Here is a 14,201-nt window from a genome sequence, read left to right on the forward strand (position 1 = left end):
TTAGGATTTATTTATGAGTGATCTGTTTGGGAAAATAGGAATAACAGTTCTAGGTCTTGCTATATCTCTCAGGTCCTGCTACTTCAAATATGACCACTGTATATCTTTTTTTTTTTTTTCTTTATTTATTTTTGAGAGAGAGAGACATAGCTTAAGCAGGGGAGGGGCAGAGAGAGAGGGAGAGACAGAATCCAAAGCAGGCTCCAGGCTCTGAGCTGTCAGCACAGAGCCCAACGTGGGGCTCGAACTCACTAACATTGAGATCATGACCTGAGCTGAAGTAGGATGCTTAACTGACTGAGTCACTGAGGCACCCCTTGACCACTTTATATCTTGAAACATCTTTGAGATACAAGATGATAACATATTCTCTTCTCTCTGCTTCCATATCACCTTGTATGTATCTCTTACAATAACATTCACTTCATCTTATTTAAACTACTATTAAATAGGGGCACCTGCCTGGCTCAGTCAGTTGAGCATCTGACTCTTGATTTCAGTTCAGGTCATGATCCCAGAGTCATGGGATCGAGCCCCACTTTAAGGCTCAGCAGGGAGCCTACTTAAGAATCTCTCTCTTGAAGAATGTGCCACCCCCACTTGTGTTCTCTCTCTCTCACATAAAAAAAAAAAAAAACTATTAAATAATGAATTACCATAGTTAATGGCACATGTTTACTTCATCATCATCATACTTATAAGTTTTTTTCCCCTCAATTAGACTGTGTATTTCTCAGTTGTGTGGACTGCTCTTATTTATACTTTCTAACACAATAAGGCCAACAGCAGATGCCCTATAAATGGTGAACTGAGGTGCTCATTAGAAGTAGGAGTTCTTCTAGGTTCCCCTTTTGATATGCAATATGATGTTATTGCTAGGAATGCTTCAGAAGTAATAACTGAGGAACGCATAATATTCACCATACTTCTGACTCAAGAAATATGGATAAATAATTGAAAAAAGTAAAGTTTTAAATTAAAATCAAATCCTAAGTCTAAAAGTAATAAATAGCAGGGGCACCTGGGTGGATTAGTTGGTTAAGTGTCTGACTCTTGATTTCGGTTCAGGTCATGATCTCACAGTTGTGGGATACATGCTGAGCATGGATCCTGCTTAAGATTCTCTCTCTCTCTCTCTCTCTCTCTCTCTCTCTCTCTCTTCCTGTCTCCCCTGCTAGTACTCTATCTCTCTCAAAATAAACATTAAATAATAATAATAATAATAATAAATAGCAAAAGACATTATAAATAGTGATAAACCACACACTGAAGGGATATCTATAACTCATATAATTGACAAAGGAGTAGAACTGCAGTATATAAAGACCTACCAAAATTTAATAAGGGAAAGCAAACAACCTGATAGGAAAAAGACCAATAATAATAAGATGCTCAGCTCAGGAATAATTAGGGAAACCCAAATTAAACATCAAGATTCTATATCAGTCACATGCCAAAAATATCAGTCTGGAATATCAACACTGTGGAGATTATTTACAAGAATCTAGTATAACAAAAATTCAAATACACCACCGGTTGAATTATAAATTAATCTAATTATGTTGAGATGTGGTTTGGCAATATTTAGTCAAGACAGGGCATCACCATGTCAAGACAGGATCACATCCTGTGATCCTATTAATTCCATTTCTAGGTATTCATCTTTAAAGAAATTCTTTCCCATATACAAGAATTAGAATAGTTTAATAATAGCAATAAATTAAAAACAACCTGTGTCCATCAACAGGAGAATGGATACCTGAATTGGAATGGCACACAGCAGTTAAAAAGAATGAACTATATAGAACTACATGTAAATCCCAAGGAGAGAATATTAAGCACACACACAAAAAAGTAAAGGATCTATTATATCATTTTGCAAAGCTTAAAACATGCAAATCAATATCTTATTTACGGATAAACATATATTTAATGAAAGACTAAAAAGATGTATGGGAATGATAAAGATAACCCTGGAGAGTGTTTACCTTTGAAGAGAAAGGGAGGTGACAGGATAGGCAGGGGAACGTGGTGGCTTCAATTTTATCTGTAAAGTAGTATTTCTTCCAGGAAATCTCAAGTCAATTTGGTGCCTTAAGATTTTAAGTGGAAGCAAGGAGAATGGAAGGAGAAAGTTCAGTAGGCTCTGTAAGAGGTTTACGTTATTAGCATGATTGGGAGAATAAAATAGAGCAATACTCACTGCTTGGCAAACTCATCCGTTTGTCAGCACTGTGTATGTTCCAATTCTGGTTGGCTATCCTAAAAGTCAACAGGGCCCTGACTCCCGCCTCAGACTCAAAGCATCTTTAGCTGTATAATTTTTAAGGAGAGAGAACTGTGGAAATTTAGGGGGAATACAAAATCATGGGGTGGTATGAACATAACTAAGATCATGTGAAGATTTTTTTAGGACTAGAGCAAGCTGGGAAAAAAAAGGTTTAGGTTTTATGCTAATTAGAAAAGCAATTATACCCAATTCAGAGACCAGAGTTTTTTTCAGTGAGCTGATAATGAGCAAGTTTATTTACTCAGATTTAAGACAAACTAAATTAATATAGGACGTATGATTATAAACATTTGGCTGTTGATATGTTGACTGTTGAATAGATCCAAGCTGTATTTTTATGAGGTCAATAAAAGAGCTTTGGAAAAGACTAAAAGAAAAAAAAAAAATCAAAGCCCTTGGCCAATGTTAGAAGGTACTTTGGAGGTTCTAATGTAGGTTAGTGTCTGTTCCTGTATCTTCTGTCCTGCCTTTGTCTCTATTTTAGCATATCCTTTAGCCAGACTGAAAAATGAGAGAACACATAAGTTTGGGCTGGTAAAGAATGGAGAGAGTGGGGCAGAGAAGAGCACTTTATTTTTTTTTTTTTTATTTTTTATTTTTTTAATTTTTTTTTTTTCAACGTTTTTTTATTTTTATTTGTGGGACAGAGAGAGACAGAGCATAAACGGGGGAGGGACAGAGAGAGAGGGAGACACAGAATCGGAAACAGGCTCCAGGCTCTGAGCCATCAGCCCAGAGCCCGACGCGGGGCTCGAACTCACGGACCGTGAGATCGTGACCTGGCTGAAGTCGGACGCTTAACCAACTGCGCCACCCAGGCGCCCCAGAGCACTTTATTTTTGTTACATTGTTTTAAAAATAAGAATAAAGAAGAGTAGTCCACTTAGACTGCAAATAATATAGCAAAATAGACATAAAAAATATCAAATTATGATCTTATTTTTAAAAATACCATGTTCTTGGGACACCTGGATGGCTTAATCAATTAAAAATCCAACTCTGGATTTCGGCTCAGGTCATGGTCTCACAGTTGTGAGATCGAGGCCCACATTGGGTCTGTGCTGGGTGTGGAGCCTGCTTGGAATTCTCTCTCTCCCTCTGCCCCTCCCCTGCTCATGCTCTCTCTCTCAAAAAAAGTAACATTTTATTTTCAAAAAATAACATGTTCTTTTCAAATTACCTCAAGAATACATGAATTTATTTTTGTGAATTTATGAAATAGGTAATACACTGAGCAAAATGATCAGATCTGTCTTTGTCCCCCATCATCCCCTATTTCAAACCTTCTTCCCAGATATAATGTCTTAGCCACAATTGGTGTGCAGTCCATCCAGGTTCTTTTCTATGAATTTGCATGTAAAAATTCATGTACCCATAACTGGGATAATGTTTATTTTTGCAACACGTCCTTTCCATTTAATACCTTTTAGGGAGTTTTGCATGGTGGCGCATGTAGAGAACCTAGTTATGTTTAACAGCTTCATACTATTCCTTAGTATGGTGAAGCCACTGTTTACTTAACCTTCTGCTCTTCATGGCCCAATGCAACATTTGCATTTTTTCACTATTACAAACAATTCTGCAGTGAATATTCTAGTGTATCCATTGTAGCAGCAGAAGGCAGATGTGACTTAATGCATGGCCAGATGTAGGAACTACAGTAGCATCAGGAGTCTGCCTTTTACATTTTTGCCTTTTGTTTTTTTCTTGATTGGCTTCAGTTTTTAAACAACCTCACCTCATGTGGTAGCACATATGTCTGTCAGCAATTCTAGGCTTACGTTCTATAAACTTAAACTCTTTCACATTATAAGCAAAAAATAGAATATTGGATCTCAGTGAATCAGCTTGGGTTACGTGACCATCCCTGACTTGATCACTGTAGCTCTGTAGACAGTATACACGGGTTAATCAGGCCTGGGTTACATGCCCACTTCTGGGGCCAGGTCAGCATGACCCAAATACGGACTAAGAAGAAGGGATGGATGGGTGATTTGTGAAATAAAAATCAGAATGATGATACCAGGAGGAGGCACATATAACAGTCAGGCAAATATATCAATTCCTCCTGCAAATGTCTTATAGACAATATTTTATGTTTTTGTGAGTAGGAAGTGAATAGACATCCTAATGATATCCAGATTTATGTCATTAGGACCAAAGCTTTCCTGTAAGTATCTTTCCAAATTTTTGCTGTAATAATGAAATAAGTATGTTTTGATATTTACTATTGTATATGAAAATAAAGTATGTTATTGATTGAGGACCATTAACATTATGAAAAAGAAGTAATTTTTGCAATTCAGGAAAATGTTACCCAATGTATTTGCTAAAAGTTCAGTGATATGGTAGGTCATATCTTTTCTATGATAAATACCTTGTCTTAGAACACCATTTGAAATATTCTATTATTTGCCAAACTATAGCCTAAACTTTATTTATTTATTTATTTATTTATTTATTTATTTATTTATTTATATTTAACAATGTTTATCAAATTCCACTATGTGCTCATCACCATGCCAGAGGCTGAGGATAAAATCTTGACTACAAGATCTCTGCCCTCAAGTTTCTTACATTAGTGTTAGGGGCCACAGACTATAAATAAGTCAATGAATGAGTAAAGGAGAACTTTCCAGGCTGTGATGCACTATGAAGGAAATAAAAAGGATCCTGATAAGGAAAGTAATTGGGGAAGGTCATGTCAGGTGAGGCGGTAAGGGAAGACCTCTCTGAAGAGAGAATGTTTGGACTGCAAGCTGGGAATGAAGAATGAACCCCAAACTCTAGGTCTGTAGTAGCCTCCACCCATTTGTGGCTATTGAGCACTCAGTTGTGGCGACTTTGAATCAAAATCCTCTATAAATGTAAAATGCACACCAGATCTCCAAGATTAGTATAAAAATTATAAAATATTTAATAATTCGTATGTTGAGTACATGTTGAAATTGAAATATTTTAGATATGTTAGAGTAAGCATTGTTAAAATTAATTTTACGTATTTCTCTTTATGTTTTTAATGTGACCACTAAGACTGTAAAATTATATATGCGGTTTACTTATGTGTCTTTTGAACAGTCCTGGTCTAGGTGGTTTCAATTTGCTATAAATGCCATGTGCTTTTTCATCGTTTCGTCCTTGGTCATGCCAGTGGCAACTGAATTTATGTAGTAGATTTTTCTCCAAGGATATAAGTGTGTAATATTCATTGACTGAGGTGTATAAATATAATAATTCAATGTGTGATCAAGCTTAATAAAGCTCAGAGTTAAGAGGTAGTGGGTGGTAGAGAAAGCACAGAAAATTGCCACATTTACTAAAGGAGTTGTGTCATTAGTCATGTTCCTTTAGAAATGCTCACAAAACAGATAAAGGAGGGCTCTGAGCTGGAGAGGTAGGCAGAGCAAACGGCACAAGGTAATGACAGCGTGGGACAGGATTTCTGTGGGAATGAGCGAGAGCAAACCACAAAGATCTATTTCCATTCTCTGCTTTGTGAAGGAGATTCTGTTGTGTTGTACAGAACTGCCACTTCTTGCACGCTAAAACAGAGTTTTCTTCTACACATTGTTTTTGAACTGAGAAGAATGTTAGTGACTTTCGCGTGCCTCTCTCACGTCTCTGTCAGGGCAATGCTAGCAAGTTGACACACATTTAATAACATTACATTAATTCACTGCTGAGAGCAAGCAGGATAGTTTTCTTTGTGCCATATTGTTCTCATTTCCATTCGTGGCTTGTGCCACAGGGAAGAAATTAATCACTTAAAAAAATGCACGTTTGTTTGACCTGGTGAGGGAGGGGGTGTTTGGGGGTGGGGGAAAAGGTTTACATTTTAGTTTGTAAACAGTTTGGGACCCCACATGTGATGATTGTTACGTAATCTAACAGTTTTGTGAGGGGGAAACTCTACCCTTACTGGTTTGAGAGGGAGTTGAGTCATATCCTGTGAATGTGAGGCAACAGTATTTAAGCATCACGGGTTCCTCTTACTTTCATTCTAAGTGGCTGCAGTTGAGAGCAGCAAGTGCTGTCTGTGAAGAGGCTGTTACCAGCCCTTGGAGGTGAACAGCCTCTCCTACAAGGATTCAGGAAAGAAAGCCAAGTCTGAATATGCAGTTCTCTCACTGGAATGAAAGATGTTTGGTCTATTTCTAATCAACTATGCTAGACACCTGCAAGCCGAAAAGTGCCTGCAATTTGCCATTTGTTTATAATAAGGTAAGCTCCACGTTTTGGTTTATTCATTGCATCAGGACAGCCTGGAATTAACGTGGCAGTTTTCGTACATGGTTATGCTTTAGAAAATGCCTTCTCACAGGTATTGAAGGTGGCATTTGAGTTGCTAACACAAGTAATTTTAAACTTACAGTTTAATCCATTTGTGAAATACTTAATTTAAGAGATTGATATTTTCTTTATACTAGCTTTTTATGAAAAATGTAATATCCGAGAAGCAGAAACGCTGTAGTAGTTTTGTATCATTTTAGGTTTTTTTTAAGGATTAAATAGTACCAGGATCTTTTCCCTTTTGTCCCCCCTTTTTGCTACTTTATGATCTCCGTTAAAGATGAAATGTGCATAAAACTCACATGATTATGCTTGGATTTTACGCTAAATAACCATAGCTTGCCAGCTATATTTCTCCACTGCAATAAAAAGTGGTCTTAGTCATAGGAAGTTTAGGGTTGAAAAGTAATGAAAGTCTCTTTCCCTTTCTTATTTGGCTTTCTGTTTAAGTAAAAGGCCACCATATTCATAAACTTTGATTGATGTGTCAACTTTAAAACGTGTATGAGTGTATCACAAGCCCACTTCCTCAGTTGCTGTTGGAGACACTCATATATAAATTGTATGGATAGAAAAATCTGTGGACAGAAAAGTGAATGAGAGGTTTGTTTTTCAAATTCTTTAAGCTTGCGGCTGAGAGGCTGGGGTGAAAGACAGGAATGTTGTCTTGGGTTTTTATTGATTGAAGAACCAACATCGAATCAGAGACTAACAGTGGTGTCAGGTGTCACACAACTTTGAACACTCATATTTAAGACCTTTGAATTCTTTTGAGATAGAAAAGGTTAATTTGATTTTGAGGGCTATAGCTGTGAATTTGTAAGTTATTACTGAATTGAGGGATTTTTTGTATGTTTAATGACAGTTGGCATTAGAATACTTTCTTCTTGATTATTGACCATTGTCATGCTTAGAGATTGTTTCATTTCTGTTCAAAATTATACCCATTACAAAATTGGTATATTCTAACTACACATGGAAATTACTTTTCATTAGATACATATTGAATAATTCATGGTTTTTTGCAAAGGTCAGGGGTCAATGAACTAATGGAAGGCATGTAGTTTTCCTCTTCTTTGAAGGGGAAATTCAAATTAGTTCAACTTCCAAACATATTTAATGGCAGTGTTCCAAATTGAGAAAATAAAAAAAACTTTAAGGAAAATGACTTAGCACAATGAAAGCCTTTGGGGCCATGCATAGTGAAAAAGCACATATCCTAAAAGATTAGAATACAAAATGTTATAAGTAGAATATCCTGTTATCGAATCTGTAGCAAACTCTTTTTTTTTCTGGCAGAAAGGGACCTATTCTGGTTAGTTACGAAATCTGCTTGAGTATTTTCCCTTATACTATATGTGAATTACTAAATGTCAATAGAAAGAATAGCATATATCTACATCAAGACAAAAGCATGTATTATTACACTTTGCATAGTGTCCGATTCTTAAATATGGATTATAATGGCCATACAAGCTGTTGTTATGGATTAAAACTCAGACTGATAAAATGTTGTGAAATCAAGTTTTTACAGTATGCTCTGTTTCAAATATGGACTTAATTATTTATGACATTGCACAGCCAACTGGTAATTACCTGATTAGATTTTCAAGGCATCTTGCTTCTCCTCCTTCGTTGCTGTGATCCCCATTCTTTGACTATATTCTTTAGACTTCCAGAAGGGGTATGGGTAAAGTGCAGGGAGAGAGAAGGAAAGAAAACAAATACACACACAGTGTAATTTTTCTGTGTCTCACCTCTCAAAATGGCTTTGATGAAGAAAGAGTTTAGATATAATAGCTAAAATGAGTCTTTAGATAACCTGTGGATCTTAATTAGTCAGGAAATCCCTTGACCTCTGAGATGAGGAACAAGTGGGAACTTGGTTCGGAAAATCTTTTTTTACCTTACAGGATTGTTTGCAAAGATGGAATAATTTCATATCTGTGTTGTATTTTATTAACTGTAAGGTGTTAGGCATATTTTTGAGAATTTTTTTGTCTTCCTATAGTAAAGGAGCTGATGAGATATCAAAGATACTCAGAATTCCACTCTGGATTTAGAATATTTCTTTTCAGTAATAAAAGTCTCCTTTTTCTTCTCTTTGTAAACTGCTTTACTGGTTAATTTCCAACTTATATAAAAATATTTTGCAAAGATGAGCTCCAAAACTAAAAACCAAGAACCCAAATTTACCTAAGTCTTGGTGCTGTTTTAAAATTTCAAATATCTCCTGGAAACTCATCGTCACTTAAAAAGTATTTATCAAGTGGCAACTAAACTTAATTTTCAACCTAGAAACAACATGATGTCTCTCAACTGGGGACTACATCAGCAGAAGCACACATGACATTTTTTCTTTGTTTTTAAAGATTTTTCTCTTAGGTGAGACTTTGACAGGTTCACGAAATTTTTTTATACAGTATTCGTTCTGACTCCTGGAAACTGAATCTTTCTGGATGGTGATTTAGATGCTGCTGTCTCTAGTGAATCCTTCTGGATATCAAATGCAGCACACTTGCTGGTAAAAATAAGTAGAGATAACTCCACCTATTTCTGAAAATCAGTTTTGAAGATCAAATGAAACTGTTGGCTGTGAGAGTCCTTGTAAATGCCATAGAGCTTACAAATACCACTATCACAAGGTAAGATATACAAAATTACGTTTTTGAGGCAAACTTGATGCCTCTCACATATTCTCATTTCACAAAGAATGGAATTAAGATCCACAAGAGTTAAGAAAGGTGCCTCACTTTCCTTAAGCTAATACCTGAGTCAAGACCAAAATCTAGGTCTTTCTGTCTGCTCAATTAGCTAGAAATTGATCAGAAAGACTTTTTCTTGAGTTGTATGATTAGGGTTTAAAAATAAATAAATAATATTTTTCACATATTGATGAACATTTTTTTAGGAAGCTATATGCTTAGAGAATATTTTGTAGAAGACATATTGCCTTGTCTATAAGTTGTGTGGGCTGAGGATTCTCTGTTGGATCTAGTTTAATGGAGCATGAATTTTCGGAATGATTATCAAACTAAAACATCTGACTCTTGGAGTCTCTTAGCTTTTTCACAAAGTGTCCAAGCTCTTACTGTGGGAGATTGAATCATAAAAGGAGACATGCATAATGAATAGGGGTAAATCTGTAGCTTTTAAAATTGTGGATAGTATGGTAGATTGTTTTGATATGTTTGCTGAAAGTGGTTAGCAAAAAGAGATTCTCCAAACGCTTATCATTAAAAAGAAATTGGGAAAATTTAAACAACCAGATAGACTTGCAACCATTTCTGTTAAAATCCATCTGGCTATTTCATATTTGTGAAACTCTCTTCTTTATCGGGGACATGAGTTGGGAGAAACATGACTTTCCAAATTACAGAAGTTAAGGATGTGTATCTTACTATACCAATGAACATGATAGGTTTGTAAAGAAAATTTTTCTTTAAAGCCTCTTAAATTAAGATTAGAAGACAGAGGCAGGATGCTTGCGTGGCTCAGTTGGCTAAGTGTCTGACTCTTAATTTCAGCTCGGGTCATGATCTCACAGTTCGTGGGACAGAGCCCTGCATTGGGCTCTGTGCTAACAGTGCCAAGCCTGCTTGGGTTTCTCCCTCTCTCTCTGTCTCTCCCCCCCGCTCTCTCTCTTTTCCCTCTCTCTCAAAATAAATAAATAAACATTTTTAAAAAAATTAGATGACAGATTAATTGAAAACTTTTTGTATGTTGGTAGTATTAATAAAGGTTATTTTTACTCCAAGGAATCAAAACATGGTCACCATTTCATTTAATAAAATATGTAACTCTTATGAAAGGTATATGCTATCTGCATAGCCTATACTCCAACTTACCGCTTCAGTAAATAATAAGTGGAATTTATCATTATGCTATCTTATGAACAAATCTTAGCCCTGCATTGTAATAAAGTTCACTGCTTACTTTATTCCTAGAACTATATGAATCTGCTATATAACCTTTAGGAGATAAAGGAAAACAAGTGAGATGAAGACGTAAAAGTCTTTAAACACTTTGCTAAATAGAAATATAAGGTGATATTGGGCACTAGGAGTGTAGTGGGGGGAATCAATACTTCCTTGTAATATTGACCCCTCCTGTGGCTTTGGAGGTAACAAGTCTTGTGATTTTGTTTTTCTATCTGTGAAGCTTAGAAAACACATTAAAGCCAGACAGTTATCCCACATATCCTATGGGTACTTGGTAAATATTGATTAATGATCCTGTGAACATCAAGGTTGGGTGAAGCACTTTGAACTCATTTTGAAGAGTCTATCCATGTATCATTGGTATAAGTGCCAAGGTTTGTAAAACTGTCCCCTTGAGAGAAACCCAAGGAAGAAAGCTTTGGAGATGGTTTGCTGGGTTTTGATTCCATATTAATTTAGTGCAGATAATCAAATCAGTCACTTGGTCTTCCTTTGCTTGAGTCATTTCACTAGTAGGATAGGATTAGTAATATATATTCATGACAATTTACAGCATCCCCAAATGTAACGAATCAAGTTCTAAATCTCTCACTCCATAAATGTTTTTGTCCAAGATGAAAATAACAGTAATGCTAACACTGAAGTCAGCCTATATAATAGCTTTTTATGAACTATCTAAATTAATGTCTTAAAACCACCTTATAAAATTTGGGCACTATTAATATTCCCACTTTATAGATGGAGAAACTGAAGTATTTAGAAATTTAATGACTTATCCCTGACATCACACAAATAGTTATAGAATGACCAGAATTGAACCAAGGCAGTCAGGCTTCAGAGCCAGGGTACCTGATTACATTTTATGCTGCCTCCAGTTCGAATCCCTTGATCCCAGTAATAGGAAGTGACTGTTAAAAAGTGCCACAGACAGGAAAAGAAATCTTTTTAATGTTAACGTATTCAATCATTTCGATGACTCCAACATTCTCATTCTTAGTGAAACCCAGGCCTTTATGAAGCAGAAATATACTAAAATTACTTGGGAATTCATGCAAGATGAAGCTACTAACAATACAAAGTGTGTCTGGAATGAGAAGACATAACAGAGAGTTCTCCTAGGTGATCATAGTCTTTGGCCAAATGAAAATTTTTCCATTTTTTTGACGGGGTAGGGAGAGAAAGACAGCTTTCAATGTATACATAATCAACTTACACAGTCCCAGAAAAGCTTGTGGAAATTTTTGTGTTTAGAGAAAAGATTAATGTCATGTCGCCTTTTGTCTGGACACTCCGTAAACATTTCCTGATGAAAGGCATTATTTGGGGGAAGGAGCACATTGAATGAATGGTAGAAGGAGTTTAGGTCCATTGTGCAACTAGGGTACATTTTGATCTGCTTTCTCCAAAGACTGCACAAATTTTGCTTGAAATTCTTGAGTGGTTTTCAAACCTTCTTGTTTCTTCAGGTTTTGCAGACAAGGACTTCCTTCACAGTGTTGTGCACCCTTAGCACTATCTTGGTGACTAATACATAGTAGACTCTCAGTAAGGCTTCTTGGCAAGGTGGGTGGACGGATGGATGGATGGATGGATGGATGGATGAATGGATGGATGGTAGGGATAAACTGGCACATCTCCAGATCTGCTCTGAGCCATGACTCATGTATCTGAAACTGGATTTGGATCAGACTGTCACTGAGCATGTGGGAAAAGGGAATGAAGTATAAAGTATGAAAGAGTTTACCTCAGTTAATTTGATACTTTATCATATGATGGTTTTCAACATGGAACTGACATAGCCAACTGGTACAAGCCTTTCACACTGTTTCATATTAGTTTCTTTAATTACACATACAAAGCATAATTGCTTTACTCCCTTGATTCAAAAGCTAAATGGGGGCGCCTGGGTGGCTTAGTTGGTTAACTGACTGACTTTGGCTCAGGTCATGATCTCGCAGTCCGAGTTCTAGCCCCGCGTTGGGCTCTGTGCTGACAGCTCAGAGTCTGGAGCCTGCTTCAGATTCTGCGTCTCCCTCTTTCTATGCCCCTCCCCCACTCACACTCTGTCTCTCTCTCTAAGAATAAATAAAGGTTAAAAAAATTTATGAAAAATGTATGCAAATATAGACATATATAGCATATATATTATACATATACAGAGACAGATTTAGATAAAATTAAAAGATCAAAATAAATTTGAATACCTAAATTAATGGGAATTATCAGAGTTTGACTATTTTAGGATTTGTTGTGAAAAATAAAATTGTTTCAGAAGAAACAATTCAGGCAGAGAATTGGAGAAAACAAAGGAATTTTTAAAAATCATTTTTAAATGCTTATTTACAAAAATACATGTTTCTTTCAATCTTAGAAGAAAAGCATTGTTTTTTTCTACAAAATTTCATTAGAGAGCTCAAACTAAGAAGTCTGGGAACCAAGGGCACCTGGGTGGCTCAGTTGGTTGAGTATCGGACTTTAGCTCAGGTCCTGATCTCCCAGTTTGTGGGTTTGAGGCCCCTCTCTGGCTCTGTGCTAACAGCTCAGAGTCTGGGGCCTGCTTCAGATTCTGTGTCTATCTCTCTCTCTGCCCCTCCCCTGCTTATACTCTGTCTCTCGCTCTCTCCCTCTCAAAAATAGATAAACATTAAAAAAATACAAGGAAGTCTGGGAGCCGAAATTTATTTAGTATCACTTTTTGAGATATGGTCAATTACTAAGAGATGGTTTTCAAAATAAGAATAGTGACTAAGGATAGGAAATACTGCCGATTTCCAGGGAAGGTGGTTATTGTTTCAAGTTTTTCAAGGGGGGAAAACACAGAAAACTTTCCTCTAAAAACATGTGATCAAACGCAAAATATATCCAAGTTTTTGACAATGGGAGCAACTCTATTGGGAAAATTATACATTTGGCCTTGGCCCAAAGCAATCTTTAAAAATGAAACACACACACACACAGAAAAAAATCCCAGTCAGCACAAAATCATTGGTTGGATTTTCTTTTTCCTGGTCCTAAACACAGCAGCATATGTTCACTGTTTGAGGATATTCTCTTCTTTGGTGTATAGGTTCCTTGTGTTATTTGAAATGCATATGATTCCTATGGCTCATTGTTTACGGTGGGTGATTTTCCTACCTTAGAAATAGCAGGCTCCAAGTAACAATCAGTTGAAAGTGTTACACTGGATAACAGCAGACCTGCATTCTACACTGTACAGTCTGGGCCTCATTTTAACATCCCTCAAATGAAGGATTCATCCTCTATCCCTCTCTTGTTTCCCAAAGACTAAGAATTAATTCTGGATAGGATTTCTCCCTCCCTCCCTCCCTCCCTGCTTTTCTTTCTTTCTTTCTTTCTTTCTTTCTTTCTCTCTCTTTCTTTTCATTTTCATATCAGTGGTTACTTTATTTTCAAATCAATTCTGAAACAATTAATTCCAAGTTTATCTAGCCAAAGTGGATGAAAAACCTGCTAAGTTCATGCCTAGAGTTTGAGAAATGTTCATGCTATAAATAGATATATAGATGGATGGTACATAAATGAATTAATGCCTCATGGCAAATGCATACTTTCTAAATGTGTAAATTGCCACAAAAAATACGCCAGACAAAAGGAGACTTTGTAGCTTTATTATCTCTTTTAAATATTTTTAATGTTTTCATTTATTTGAGAGAGAGAAT

The 14,201-nt window shown here is 36.2% G+C and overlaps 1 protein-coding gene across 27 annotated transcripts in view; it reads left to right on the forward strand.

Moving 5' to 3' along the window:
- The window catches only part of MCTP1 (multiple C2 and transmembrane domain containing 1), a 534,016-nt gene that overhangs the window by 183,344 nt on the left and 336,471 nt on the right, over positions 1-14,201 (forward strand). The window contains exon 1 of one of the 27 annotated variants that reach the window (XM_078448013.2): positions 6,284-6,511. The exons of the other annotated variants lie outside the window; for them this stretch is intronic. Within the exon in view, the coding sequence (XP_078304139.1) occupies positions 6,455-6,511 (57 nt within the window). The 5' untranslated portion in view covers positions 6,284-6,454. Of the gene's footprint in view, positions 1-6,283; positions 6,512-14,201 lie in introns of those variants that run through there. 27 annotated transcript variants of the gene reach the window in all.

Source organism: Panthera onca, chromosome A1, assembly GCF_046562875.1.
Source record: "Panthera onca isolate mPanOnc1 chromosome A1, mPanOnc1 haplotype 2, whole genome shotgun sequence".
Taxonomy (NCBI): Eukaryota; Metazoa; Chordata; class Mammalia; order Carnivora; family Felidae; genus Panthera; species Panthera onca.